Source organism: Cygnus olor, chromosome 17 (genome assembly GCF_009769625.2).
Source record: "Cygnus olor isolate bCygOlo1 chromosome 17, bCygOlo1.pri.v2, whole genome shotgun sequence".
NCBI classification, from domain to species: Eukaryota; Metazoa; Chordata; class Aves; order Anseriformes; family Anatidae; genus Cygnus; species Cygnus olor.
The window spans coordinates 7,634,752-7,649,859 of NC_049185.1; the positions used below are offsets into that span (position 1 = coordinate 7,634,752).

The window sequence follows — 15,108 nt, forward strand, 5'->3', positions numbered from 1 at the left end:
CTTAGAGAGAAGCAATAATGAAATGGTGCCTGAAAACTTGAAATCTTGACTTCAGCACATCATTTAAAAGACACCACCACAAACCTTGTACGGAAGCAAGCTAGAGGAAATATGCCAGCCAACAGCACAGTTAGTAAGGAAAAATAGTAACACAGGTCACATCATATATTAACACTCCTGTGTGTTTCTGCACTGTCCCATGAAGAACTGCTGTACACCAAAATAAAATATACTTGCTTCAGTCATGATTATGTTCAGCCTTTCTTCATGACATGTTTACATCTTACTCATCCAAAATGTAAATAACACTAGTTGTTTCATAATGTTGGATTTAGTAAAACTTAAAAAAAAAAAAAAAATTGTTAAGAACATGATTGTTTCCCTTCATCCCAACAGGCACATTTAGCTGGTAACCATCTGCCATAGCAGTTTCCATTAATAAAATGGTCATACAGATGAACATTTTATGTTCTCTGCTTGCTAAATATAACCCAGCATGCAATACGGACGACGCAGATGAAATACTCTGTATAACAGGATAAGAACAATGTCACTGCTCAGACCAAAGGAAGGATTTCAGTTCTGCTATTTAGTTACTGACATGAAAGAACAGACTGTGGGGGGAAGGCCAGTAAGACTTCGAAGAGGTCTGAACTCTGTTCCCATTTTTGTGGTGATCATGCAAAGAAGACAGATTATTCTCCTCTTCAGCAGACTTTCCACTACATGAGCATATCAGTCTTTCCCCCGGCCTACAGGCCTTGAGCGTTGGCAAGTGTTTTGGATGCTCCTGTAGGCTGAACAGCTCGTAACCTGCTAGGCCACCCTTGCAGGAGGAGCACAACTGAGACCTTCCCTTCTCTGGGTTTAACTCACTTGTGGGCTTCTTGTTGTTGTTGCTGTCTCTCCTTTTCAGGCAGAGAACGTGCCGCAAAAGGAGCTCATCCAACGCATGCAGTGACCAGGAGGTTAGTGCTAATGGCTTCAGCAATTTCTGTTTCTCTCTTTCATATTGGCTGTTGCACTGTTTATCTGACAATGTTTACTGGGGCATGTTCTGAGTTGTAGAACGGGATCCAGAACTCCGCTGTTGATATCAATGAGCTCCAGCTCGTGGTGCCAAGTCGGGAGAATGAAAACAACAACCACTCTGTCAGCCGGGAGCAGGCGGGTAAGCACAGCGCACCGGCAGGGGCGGGTCAGGGCACCCTGTAGGCCTCGGCCTGCTAATCAGACCATTTCTTCCTTGCCATCCTCCTCCCCGTCTCGCCCAGGCACAGCTGGAGAGCTACTTCACAGCAGAAAGGCTTTTTTGTGGGAATATCCCTTGCTGCTCTCACCCCTCACTGGTAGGGCAATTGCCCTGGCAAGGAGCACACACAGGCACAGCTCCGGGACACCACCAGCAGAAGCTGTCATAGCACAGAGCATTGCAGAGGCACTGTTAGCAACGCTAACGTGTCTGCTTCAGGCTGCTACAACCACAGCTTATAATCATCCACGAACCGTAGAAGACTTTCATCTGCCCTGTGTCTAACCTTGTCTGGATAAGGATGAGTTTTACAATGCTTACATTGGCTTTGAACAACTTTGACTCCCAGAGCTAAATTTTTCTGCAGGGCATTATGGATGAGACTGCTTTAGATGACATTTACCTCACAGCGTGTTTCCAGAACAAGAACAGGGAGTCCTCCAGCCAAGCTGCAGATGTTGTCACTTGTTGAAATCTTGAGTCACAACACATGAATCCTGTAAGCGCACCTTTTGGTCGGACGCCAACAAGGAGCTACTTCATGGCGCACATGGTGCACTGCAACACACCATCAGTGTCCCACTAAACCATCAGCTTTTATACACAGCTCTCACATGGATATCTTCCTAAAAAGCTATTTCTGTTCTGCCAAGAGTCATTAAGAAGGTTATGGCCAGAAGCCAGAGCTCTCCTGGCCTGGGCCTAAAGTACAACCTTGTGGATGCAAACACGCACATACACCTATGGCAATGCCTGGAACATAGGGCTGCCTGAGGGAGCAGCATTGCCAGGGCTCAAGGAAAAAGGACTTGTAAACACTTGTGACAAAAATCAAAGCTCACTATTAATAGGAATGAGTAACAACAAACAAAGAATGAGTTAAGAAACTCTGCAAGTTTTTGATCTGCAGAAAAACCTTATGCATTTAGTATGGGGGATTTCAGTTTGGATCTGGCTTTATTAGACAGCAGACCCAAGTGTGTTTATTTCTTTCCCTCACCCACTACCATTTGTTTTGTTTTTAAAGGCTTATAGTTTCAGGAAAGCAAACTGTTGGCTTGTGTTTTGTTCTGACTGGTGCGACAGCCAGACACGGGTCTAGTTTATCTGGGGAGAGAGGGAAAGGTGAGGGAGGAGGGATTATCATAGATAAGTCAGGAACAGATGTTTTGGACTCTCCCAAGCAGTCTTTATGGATTTTCTTTTCTCAGTCACTTCCTGCGGAGGCAGCATAGAACGGTCTCCTCAGGATACTGACCCAGATGTGCCCTCTTCCACCTCCGCAGTGACCACTGAGACAGGGAGCGATGAAGTGTTTATTATTTCTGCTGGACCTGGAGCCAGTGGGCTGAGCTTTACCACCTACAGAATACAGGTAGGAATGCTCTTGGGCATCTCTAGAAGCCCAACAAGCCACAGGATGTCCTTCTTGAAAAGCACTTGTCATATCCCTTCACTTAACACTTCTTGCTTGCAGGAATGGTAGTGAACTAACCAGGCAGTTCTCCTGACCATCAGGCTGAGCTGCTTTGAACTTATGTGGGCTGTGATCCCTCAAGCCAGCATCTTCCCAGCTTAGATAAGATCAAATTCAGAAGTCTACCTTGGACCTTATAGGTGACAATGCAATTGTCTGCCAGTGGACTGTAGGACCAGTCCACAAAATACTGTCACAGTTTATGGAACAAAAGCAGCCAGTACCCCTACACAGGATTAGCATATAGCCAGGGGTTCAGGCTGGTCAGAATTTTCCTACACTATTGCAAGTCACATGCTAAAGCTTCCCTCTAGTCAACTGCACTGATTAACACACACACACAGAGAAAAAAAATCTAGTGTCTTCCCTTGCCCAAGCACATTACCTTCTGAGGAGCAGGGCACATGAACTGTATTGGTACCCAAATACCCAAATCAGACACCCTTGAAACCCAGTGCTTCTTGCTCCTTCTTTCCAGTGGAGAGAGCTTCACCTGGTGGCAGCCACTTACAAATACAGCTTCTAGACAGAGAGGAAACCCGTTTCCCTTCTTCTTTCCCCTACTTTAGTCAGAATGAAGAATACACTTAAAGCAAAACATTTCGTTTATACCATGCCTTCTACAAGCAAGCCAGCAGAGGATGTATGTCTATATACACACATATAATATAGTGTTACAGCAACTCTAACTGAACATAATGCACAGAATTAAATTGATTTACCACAATATTATCCTAGGATACTGCTCCTTCTCAGTGATATCCTTTTTACAGCACTCTCAGCCAAACCTCCAACAGATCGAAACCAACCAAACAAACAAAAAAAGAACCCAGAGGCCATGAAAGGCCACCTTTAATAAAGCACTGGCTTTTTCAGCACAGCTGAAGACTATCCTCTCTGATTGGGGTGGAAATTGAGCCCAGCAGGTGATTTGCACACCTGCACTTAAGTGTTATCTTCAGGCTAATTGGGTTACTAAATGTTAGACATAAAGATGATTTATGTTCACAGTTACATTTCTAGATGTGTATTTTAGGGTGTATGATGAATCTGGCCATCCAGCTCCTGATTTTTGTCTCTGAGCCCTGCAGAGGGTAGGTACACAGTGTTTGTGTTGCGCCCCTGCACTGGGCGGGTAGGATGAGTTACCTGCTGGGGCCTAGCTGCTCTCTTGGCAGGGCCTAAGAAGTAATCTGCACGTGAAAAGACCAGTGAAATGCTGAGCCTGTACAGCACAGTAAATAATGTCTTCAGATTCATCTCACCCAAAATGCTCATCTAGACAAAGCAAACACCAAAGAGTTTTCATTTAAAAAAAAAAAAATCCAAATCTTTTTACTGAGGAATGGTGGCCTCTTGGTTCTACGCCTCTCAGTAAGAGTGATCCTCAGCTCTGCTAGGCAGGCACCAGTCATAAATTGGCTTTTGCTTTTTAGCTTTTAAAATCCATTTGATGAAATCAGTCCCCTGTCAGAAGGTAATGGCTGAGACAGCAACCACACCTCTCTGTATGGGGACTAGTGTGAGGAAATGGAGGGCAGGGCTGATGATGCAAGAGGAACCAGTGTCTTTAAGGTGGCTTCTGAGGAACACAGTGTCCCCAGGAGGGTCATGGCTTTCTAAGTCCTGTTTGGTTTAAGTCATTACTCATCCTTTGGCTAATTTACACCTATGACCTGTTACTTCTATTCAGACAAGTTCTAGAGGAACAGGTTTGAGTAAAGACTAGCAGAGTACTATCATGGACGTTTAAGAATCACATTTTTTTTTCCTGAAAGATTTTCAGAAATCTAGAAAATACATTATTCATCTCGACAGTTGCTCCCAGTACATCTGTCTCAAAACCATCAAAATAATAAACCCTAAGGCAGCCTGAAAAGTCTTCTGAGGAGAAGACAGCTGGATTACAAATGTATAAATAAAGTTTCTTACTTTAATCAAATCTGAGACTAAGAGCTCAATATTGAAACAAATTTATCCGGAGCCTGAATACACCCTCTGCCAGCTTCCTACAGAGAAGCTCATTTCTTGTCTCTGCCCATCCTTTTCCAATATGACATCATAACTAAATACTTTCTTTGATTTGTAGAAACTTAGGAGATTCTGTTTATCAGAAACAACAAATGACAAGCTTTTGGTCTCTCAGGACTTTTAAATCCAGGACATGGTGGGATTTATTTCAGAGCCTCTTTAAGGACTGCATAAACTCTGGGAATGTGGATGTTGCATTCTTCTCATGACAGTCATATTCACACAGCTGAAAATTAAAAATACATATAGAGTTGTGGAACAGGAGGCTTATATGAACAACAGGTGAATTCAACAGAGCAATTCTGCTCATATGCAGAGATGGTGAGAATGGTTTCATGTGCTCAGCTCCTGATGATGCCAATTTTACACCTGTCTAGACATCTTATTCTCCTGCTAAAACATGTTTTCCACCTGAAAAAACATTTCTTATGTGAAATTGGCTCTACTCTGGGCCTTATGTCTCTTGTTCCACTCACCACAGACATTGAGAACAGATTACTGCCTTTCTCTTTGTTTTAATTTTTTGTATTCTCTTGATTCTTCCCTAACTCAGACTGAAGAGCACCACTTAATTTAGTCTTTCCTCCTGAATCATGCATTTTTTTAGACTTTTGAGTCTATTGTTGCTTGCTTCTGGATTTCATCCGGTGGGCCTCATCCCCCCCTTGGAGTTTTGTTTGACAAAACACATCTGGAGCCTACCAAGAGCCTAGCAGAATGGAAGAATTATGTTTTGCACTGTGAAGTTTAGTACTGTAATCTGTCGGATATCTTCAGTGTAATGAAGCTCTAGGTATTTGATATATGCAGTTAGTGGTAGGATTTTTTTTCTTATATAACTGAAAATTCCCAATTCAGTGTAAAACCTGAAACTGAAGAAACAAAGTAAAACTGCAGTCCAGTGAAGCCAGTGAATCCCATGCAGTATGCTGGAAGAGAAATGAGTAGAAATTGTATTCCTGTGTCTTGTCCTGGGAAAAGAGCCACTGAAGAAATCACTCACTTGCACTAAAGGCCTATTTTTAAAGTGTTTTTTAAAACATTTTGACAACAAGTTTTGTAAATGATCTTTACTTATTATTTTCAGGACAAAAACCTAAAAAGAAGTGTCACAAGCCCAGCCTCTGTTTCTGACTGGCTGAATTCTAATCCAACGGCTGTAGGAGCAGACACAGTTGAGAAGGGGAATATTCAGATGGAAAATCATTATCCCAGACAACGCACGTGGAGTGCCCGCACTTTCCATGACTTCCTGGCTCCATTACCACAGTTACAGAAAAAATGGTGTAGCTGGACTACCAACAGTCCCTTCACAAAGCTGGTTGACAACAGTGTAAGTCTTGCTAAGAGAGGAGTATGGGGTGGTCAGGTTTTGTTCCCTGTCTGCTTGCTGATGGGCCACGTTTTCCCCTTGGCCTACTGCTTTGCCTCTCCAACCTGCAAACGCAATGCACTTTCCATACCATCTTGCTTGGTGTATGGGAAACTCTTTTGCCTAACCATATTGTAATTTATTCAGGCTTTCCTGAATTGCTAAAATGCTGCATTCATTGAGATTTCTGACATATTCCCTTTTTCCTGGCTATACCTTACATTAATTTTGACATGTTACTATTGCATAGCAAGAAGGCCATAGGTGTGGGAGGGATATCTAGGTCTCACTGACGGTTATCAGCAAACCAACAGCAATTGTTACAAAGTTAACAGAGGATGTTCCTTTTTTTTTTTTTTTTTTTAGGGTAATAACATAGATTTTTGCAAAAGAAAGCATCTTACCTTTACCCTAAGAAGGCATTTTAACTTTTAGTTCCCTTGGGATCGATGTTTCTTAAAAGTTTCTTTTCAAAATATGTCTACCAATTTATTATTATTTTGTACAGGCTTTTCCTACAGCTGCAAGAACCCAAGGTGTTCCAACCAGAAAGGTGATTTCTGCCACTGAGATAGAAGGAGCTTCAGAGACTGTTTACTCTGATTCATCTGCCAGCAATGCCTCATACCCCCTCACTCTGTCTGCACAAAGGCAGCGGAAGCTAAGCTCCTGCAACTTGAAGAAATCCAGGTTTGGGAACCCTTACTTTGGATTTTTAGCTGGTTCCCCTGACAGCAAACGTGTGAGGTCCTTGGATCCCTCAAGACATCTAGGGGTAGTATCGCCAGGTAACAGCCAAAGCCCCACAAATACTCTAGAGAGCTCCAACACCCTGAAAATCAACTTGGTCAACGGTTCAAAAACAAAAGAGCTTGTGGTAGAAACAGATAAAAACAAACCAGTTTTTGTTATTTCTGAAGAAGGAGATGATCAGCAGCCTCTGGTCTTAGCAGAACATCTTAACCAATGTGGAGATCACCTCTCTGAGCAAAATGCTGTGTATGCACCAGCCGTGCCAGACAAACAGCCCGTGGTTCTGACTGCTGAGGGCAACAGTTCTGCCACGTTCATGTCAAATCTTCCATTTTGGGCAAAGTCTCCCAGTTTATACAAAGGTCAGGTGAAGGCCCCTAACTCTTCCAGGGACCAGCAGAGCTTGTCGGCAGTAGATGCTAATACTAGTGAGACCTCACAGAACTTTGATACCTTAGCTGCTCCTACAATATGTGAAGCCTCAGTCCAATGATGCTCTCAGAAAGACTGAACCATCAGTTCACAAAAACAGAGGCAGCAGGCACATGATCTGAATGGAAGTGGTGCCAAGCATGGTAGCCATACGTGGACACAACTTTGTTAAGAGTGATCTTTGCTTCCCACCCGTCAGCACTGGGATTATAGCTATATGTACCACAGCACAAATGCCATCTTCCCTTTTGCTCATTAACAAACCTATTCTTCTGCATGGAAGTTTGATGTGTTTTATTCAAGGAAGCATCCTCTGAAAAGGTATTTCATACTGCAGAAAATCTTTTCTGGAATGAGACGTGGATGTCATCTGAGACGGTTACATCATGGTTTATATCTGAAATGTAAATCAGTCCTCTGTCACTGTGGTGCCACTTGAGTCTTTCTGTTAGAAGCTATGAGTTAAATTCTGCTCGTAGGTATGCCTGTACAATTCAAGCCTTGCCAAGCCAAGGGTAAGAATTCAATCATGCATGTCTGCATACTGTTTTGTAAACAATTTTAAACATTTCATAACTTCTGTACTCTAGCTCAAAGTTTACCAAGCATTAGCATCTCTAATATTAAAGACCGTGAGTATCTCATATCCTAACTCTTTGGAGTGCAGACGAGCTAAGAAAGTCTGACTAGCTTTATTTTTAATAGATCTAAATAGGCTTAAACACTTCCGTCCAGTATGTTTTAAGGTGACTCCTCATGGCAACAGGAGCATGTGTACAAAAACACTGAAATACTTGGAATAGTCTTCAGTATCCAACACTTGGATATTTGCAGCTGCTCTGATCCTATATCCACCAGCTATTTATTACTGGTAACGCACATTAACTAGAGAAACTATTTCCCTTCCTTTAGCAGGCAAGACTTAAAAGACAAAATTAAGCGTGGCAAACTTTGAGTGCTCATTCTCTTTAAAAATGAACTACTAAGTAGCTGTGCCCCCGATCACAAATCCAGCACATTCAATAGAGCACTGAACCAAAGGGAAGCCTGCTTGTCCTATTGCCTTTAATAACCCAATCATTATTTTAATGCCTCCTGGTGATATCTCCCTGCCTTTTCAAGAGAATCCTGAATATTCAACCCACAACTTAGAATTATTGTGCTTTCTTAAATGAAAGAAACTCCCAATGAAGCTGTATTTTGCAACTTGAATTGTTTTGTTTTCTTAAAAAAAAAATCCCTATAAAGTTGTATTTTGCAGCTGATGCAGGACACTGTTTTAAGGCAACAGTATGTCATAAAACAGGTGCCAGAAAGAAATCTCCCATACAAGTCTTCTCCTATACTAGCTACACTGTGCATTGAGTTATCTTAATCCTTCTATGTGAAGGCATTTAAGTTGGATTCCTGGAATATTTAACTGAATTATTTATGATTCCACCTGCTATTACAGCTTCCATCTGCCACTTATTAATGTCTGAGATACGCAACACAAGATTGTAGGTTTTGCCTAATACTTTGTGTACGTGTTTACGTAGACATATAAGGCTTGCATCTAGTAGCAGTGGAAGTAAAAACTTATATGCCCTTTAGCAGTTGACTCAAAAATGAACAGCAGACAAATGTCAGCATTTATTATTACCAGACTGCGTTGAGTAGTTTTGAAGCACGAGAGTCTGGCTCCAAGTTTTTTGTTTGTTTTGTTTTTTTAAATTAATGTTACATGAATCAAAGGGAAGAGTTAATATATTTATGACAAGAAAATATTTAAACATCTACAGTACTCTAATAACTTCCACCATGTTAAATTCATACACATTGTAAATCAGAGCCAATGCTATGTTACTTATTACATTTCTGGAGACTGAATTACTAAAATCTACTTTGGAAGAGTATTTGTGTTCAGTTACTGACAATGCCTACATGTGAAGGGCTGGGAAAAGTGACTTTTTCAATAAAAGAGTGTTTAACTATTCATTTCTGCAATGAAATGACACAGTTTATTTTGCTGCAATACTAAGTTGTATATGCCTTGCCCCAGAGTACCAGGCCATCTCGTGATGTACACCAGTACAGCAGCCCTACTGCTGCAGTTGCTGCAATGAAACGAGCACAAAAACTGCTGCATGGCTCAGTCAAATACTCAAGGTTTTGATCCTGGTTTGTCCTCAGTAACCCGGCTAGGTAACAAGGGGGTTGTTTACATGGACTTTCTTTACTACCTACCTTTGTAACCAAAGAGCAGACTTCTAAATCTGCAAAGACTGCTGCCAGAGGATGGTTTCTGTGGGAGTTTGGGTTTCCTTTCACACACTGCTCATTTTATCACTGAGTAGCACTTCTGTCATTGCCTGCTGCAGCAATACATAGCCAGTTATACCTGAGACACTAAATTGGACACCGCATGATCAGCAAGGACTATGTGTGCATGATGAGAGGCTCTCCTGAACTTGAACAGTATGCAGTATTGAACAATGCTGCTTGTTCTCAGAGCAGGGGTGGCAGACATCCTACACCATACAAAGATGAAATCTTACACCCCTGAAAGATAGCAAAGCCTAATGCCAAACCAGCACCCACTGCAGATGCACAGAAGACCACCCCCTCCCTCCCGGTCAACCCTTATCAGCCAGGAGCACAACATATGGGAGACTTAAGCTTAAATTCCTGACCTGCCTTTTGAAGTTCTTATTATTTTTAGGCAGATCACCGAAATGCACTGCTAAAGAGGTATTTGCATTTTGTACCTTCAAAGAACAGGAAAGAGATTTTCCTCCTCTTACAGCAAAGAGGAACCATTTTGAAATTCTCCCCACCACACCTCCTCCCGCCCAGCTCTGGGTGGAATAAAGTGCTTTAATGCTTCCAGCTGTAAATATTGACTAGGATTAGTTCTTAAACAGAAATGTTACTGTGCCACTTAATTTCCTCCTAACAGCTACATTACTTTTGAGAGAGACGCTGCAACTTTTTAATGAGAAAAAAACTCACAGCTCGTGGACTTGAGATGCAGTTTTACCTTTGTGGTAATGCAGTCACTTCACTGTGCTATTTTGCATACTGTAACTAAGCAGCAAATGGGATAAGCATGCTAAACACTTGCTGAAGAGGAAGAAAAATTTTCCTATTCAATTGTGAATGAAATTATGTCTTAAAATCTTATAGATCTAACAAAAAGTTTTTTTTCCCCACTAAAATTGGAATTGAATAATGTACACTAAAAAAAATAATATTCTGTAACATGCTGGGCACTCCCTCCAGCCAGTGTGTTATGTAGATTGAATAGGACATAAAAACAAGCAAGCAACAAAAACAAAACAAAAACAAACCACACAGAACCAGAACTGTGGGCATTCCTTTTTTTTTTTTTTTTCATTGTTGGAAATAAGAGATTCAAAATAAAAGCTTGAAGTTATACAAGCTGACAAGAATCCTGTGTGCCAGGTTGTTTGTTTTTTTTTTGCTGTCAGGCAGCTAAAATGGTTGAGAATGGAGGCTCAATGGGAAGAAATGAAAGACTAACCATGCAGCTCATGCATCCTAATCTCGAGGATACGGACTAAAATTCAGCATGACTTTGGTTAAAGCAGAGCATTGTGGTTGCTTTAGGTAGTACCTAAACTACTGTCACTATGTAGATGGGGGGGTGGTGGCAGTGGAAATAAAAACAAAAATTCATTTATAACTTGCTAGCAGAAATATGAGCTGAAGTTTCCTTTCAGAAACCTACCTTTTCTTTAAGAGCAGTTGGTTATAAAACATCCTGCTCTTAACTGTGGGTTGTTTTTTTCCCCTCCACGAGAAGGGCACATGAGTCATAACTAAACATGTTGGGTTCAACTATTCCAAGCAGTCAGCTACTAGATCTTATTCTACCCATCTGAAGATTAGTTTGGATTGCAAGGAAAAAGATAAGTCCTAAGCCAACACTTACCTAACGAAAGCGAGCAACTGAAATTCAGCAGGACTGAAAAGAATACCCAACAGAGACCAAATCTAGCTTCAACATATATTCATGGTGTGTCTAGAAATGTCTTTGATGTTAAACCTCATATGGCACACTTAGCATTTTTTATAATTCATTTCCTATGGAAACTAATGAGCTTAAGGGTGAAATTACCTCATTGAAAGTCAAAATGGCGAAGTGTGAAGAAAAGAAGGATGACCTGAAAAGCAGATTTAGTAGCAATCTCTGCATATTAAGCATTGCTATGGGAAATAGTATAATTAGTTTTCTTCAGAAGTTATTCCTTGGAATTGTGTAAGTGGTATTTCAGCTCCCAAACATCATGCAGAAAGAATGTTAGATAAAATAGGTAGAAAAAATGCAAAATCCCCACACATTCTTTTTAAAACCAAAAGATCCTTTTCCTAGCTTCCAGTAACACGGAGACTGTTGGTTTATTTTTAGAGGGCAGACTGTACAAAATAAGGCCCCCTTCCAGCAGAATTTTGTAAGAGACCATAAAAAAAAAAGATTTTCAGAGCATAATTTAGAATGGAGCATTCTCAACCGCCTAACTCCTTGTACTTGAATCTACTTACTTCCCTAAGCTCTTGCTGTAGGCTAAGCCATCTGCACTACACAATTCTACCAAAGATTAGAAACTGATATAAAATGGATGCATTTTTTTTGTAAAATGAATGAGCTAATGCTTGACCTTCAAAACCAAGATTCTATTAAATTCCAAGAAAACTGTACAGAGCTTAAACACAAATTATCCTACAAAGTTGCTGATACTTGAGATACTGAGGACTCTCAAATTAAAACCAACTGTTGAGATTAGTATTTTGTCAGCTATTGCAGTTGCAAAAGGCCAAGTTTTTTCTCACAAGCTTGATACCCTTTTCTTTATGGGGGAAGAGCTCTGAAGTGCTTATGTTGTGCCAGCACTGATCACTTGGCAGGGCATTAAGTCCAAAAATCAACAATGTCCTCTTAAACTAAATTAGTTACAGGTCATTTGGTGATATAATGGAGCATAAAACACTTAAAACCACAAATATAAGTGCAGGACAAATGAAAACCATTAAAAGATTTAAGGTCTGTCAGTTTGTCTTTAAGGCATACAGAACAACATAGCATTTTCACTCTTTTAATACTTAACCGTGAGTTTGAGCCTCTCTTAAACTTAGTCTGAAGAACAAATGACACTTGGGTTAAGGACAGCAGTATAGATAGGCTACAACAAGTTAAAGACACCTAGCTTCAAGTGTGGGAACAACACCACCACAAAGAATCCTAGAATGCTAAGCTGCAACTGGAAGTTCAACTACTCTGGCCTCACTGTCTGTAGCATCACGCAGAAAGGACTGAAAACAAGTCCTACTATTTCTTCAGCAGGGGAATAGTTCTATTTAAAAAAGTCCCATTAATAGCAGCCATTTGAAATCTTATCATTTAAGTGCATTAGATCATTGAAAATCCCGAAGGTATAAAGATTAGCACAGTATGACATTCATTTTCTCTAGTCTGCTGTTAACATTGGTAGTGTTATAACGCTGTTATAATGCTTGCCATGTCAGTCTCTACAGTGTAGCAAGAAATATAAGTTGTATCCGCTTTTTTTAAGTGAACTTTTTTTCCTTACTAGCATCTTGAAGTCACCTTGTTTGCAAACATTATACTTTTTAAACTTGCATTATTTGCTACAAATCCTGTAGATCTACTAACGATCCCTTGCGGTATAAACTTTCAAGTGTCAGACTGAGTTTCGATTGACAAAAAACCTCATGTCATTTTCAGTTACTACAAGTTCAAGGATGATACTTCATTGTAAAATCTCAACATTCAAATAATTGATAGCTTGACCAGTCATGAGAAAATGTCACACATCCATTTCTGTGGTGAAAGAATATGCCACAGGAGAAACAGAAACAGACGACTTCAGTGAATATCTTTTGTTGTTTTGTGTTTTTTTTTAATTAATAACTTCTTAATTCAGGAAAAAAAATAAATCACAAAAGAGAGCTGGAAGAACTACACTCCACCTTCTTTATAAAAGAACTTTCTCAAAGAGACTATGTACCTTATTCACCACTATGTCAAACTCTATCATAATTACCCTGGTTTTCACAACATCTATTCTACTACATTTCATGCTTAGCTTCCAAATATCTCTTATAAAGGAGGTGGGGGTGTGCTTTAGACAGGTTAAAAAATATGCTGCACTTTTACAGTATTTAAACAATTACACCAAGCATAGTTCATACATTTATCACATTAACTATCACCTGGTAACCATACATTTAAAAAGGTCTAATGTATAGAGTATGTAATACCCATGACAGATACTCTTACTTACTTAAGAGCATATAAAGATCAGGATTTATTCACCCTCCCCATCTGCAAGTTAACTTCTCATCTCTTCCTAGTACAATATAGATGACAAAAAAAAAAAATCCCTTCATTCCATTGCACTACTGCAATCCTATATGCATAGAAAGGCAGATCAATTACCTATAACGGGGAAAAAGGGTTTTTTAAAAGGAATTTGAAGAACCTCTACTGCACAGGTAGTTTAGATGTTAAGTACATAAGTTCCACTTTTTTTCCAGATTTTTTTTTTGTCACATAATATATCCCTATGCAAACATAACTTCAGTAAGTGCAAGCGAGGTTGTACATAGTACTGTAGATACTACTTTTGACCAAAAATAAATCAGCACAAGAGGCTTGAACACTAGCACAGTGACAAGTCTATGCTGAAAGCCCATCTGGGGTGTGGGAAGTGGTGAATGAGAATGCAAAGCACATTTCTGCATATAATGTGCAAAGGCTTGATCTCTACAACTGCACTCATTTTGCTACATGCACAGCCAGAGATGAAAAATGAGATCAAAAACAGTTGGGAATGGTTGTCCTGAGAAGATACAATAACCATTAAAAAAATCTAAACATAAAATACAAATACAGAAGCAACAGAACATTGTTAATAATACTAAAAGACAGAAGCACACTGTTGTTGTTAAAAGAAGTTTCAAGTATTATTCCAGATCCAATTTCAACCCTACTCACAGGAGAAAATGCCCAGAGACTAGGAAGAGAAGTCCACACCAAAGTGTATTTTTAATAGCATACGGACATGGTCAGCAGACCCAGCCTTGCGGCAGCTATTTTAAAAAATAAAAATCTAAACATAAATGCATAATTTTAATTAGCATTCATATTAAGATGTGCATTACTGGAAATAGTTTTTGTTTTTTAATTCACTGACACCAGTAGACGTGATGTGCTGCATCATTTGTGCTCCATTATATCGCAAGATAGTGTGTAGACTTTTTAACATTGCAGTATAAATCCTACTCACAAGTAAGGCATACTTAAAAACAACATGGTATCTACAGAGGTAACTTTGTATGCTTTCTTCTCGTTCTGTTTCACTCTTCTAAGTATGATGAAAAAGAGAAATTGGTCCCAGTTGAGCTTTGTGAACATTAACTACGAAATTATTATGAAACAGTTCAGATCAAATCATTTGGGGGAGCAGGGAGGGGTGGTGGTAGATTTTTTTTTTTTTTTAAATGATGCATGGGACATTTCCTGAATGAACTCTGCAAAAGGCATGAAAATAAGATCTACGTTATTTATGTCAGCAACACCAGCGTTCCCCTTCATCATCCCTATCCCTAGCCAGAAATGCCTCCATATTGCTACAATTTGTCCAAGTAATTATTTTCTGTAAGATTGTTCTTTCCAGTAAAGCCGCTATATTCAGTTTTAAATTATAGCTTTTTCTACATTTTTTTTTTTTTTTTACCAGTGTATGCATGCTAGAGAACAGCTGCATG

At 39.9% G+C, this 15,108-nt stretch overlaps 1 protein-coding gene across 4 annotated transcripts in view; it reads left to right on the top strand.

Annotated features, from left to right (window-relative positions):
- Positions 1 to 13,975, top strand: part of LOC121079464 — a 37,278-nt gene extending 23,303 nt beyond the window's left edge. For 3 of the 4 annotated variants that reach the window (XM_040576798.1, XM_040576800.1, XM_040576802.1), the window contains exons 3-7: positions 917 to 968; positions 1,069 to 1,171; positions 2,464 to 2,627; positions 5,848 to 6,093; positions 6,641 to 13,975. In XM_040576798.1, the coding sequence (XP_040432732.1) occupies positions 917 to 968; positions 1,069 to 1,171; positions 2,464 to 2,627; positions 5,848 to 6,093; positions 6,641 to 7,378 (1,303 nt within the window). In that variant the 3' untranslated portion in view covers positions 7,379 to 13,975. The remainder of the gene's footprint in view (positions 1 to 916; positions 969 to 1,068; positions 1,172 to 2,463; positions 2,628 to 5,847; positions 6,094 to 6,640) is intronic. The other variant, XM_040576801.1, reaches the window with a different exon arrangement.
- Positions 13,976 to 15,108: the final 1,133 nt, after the last annotated feature.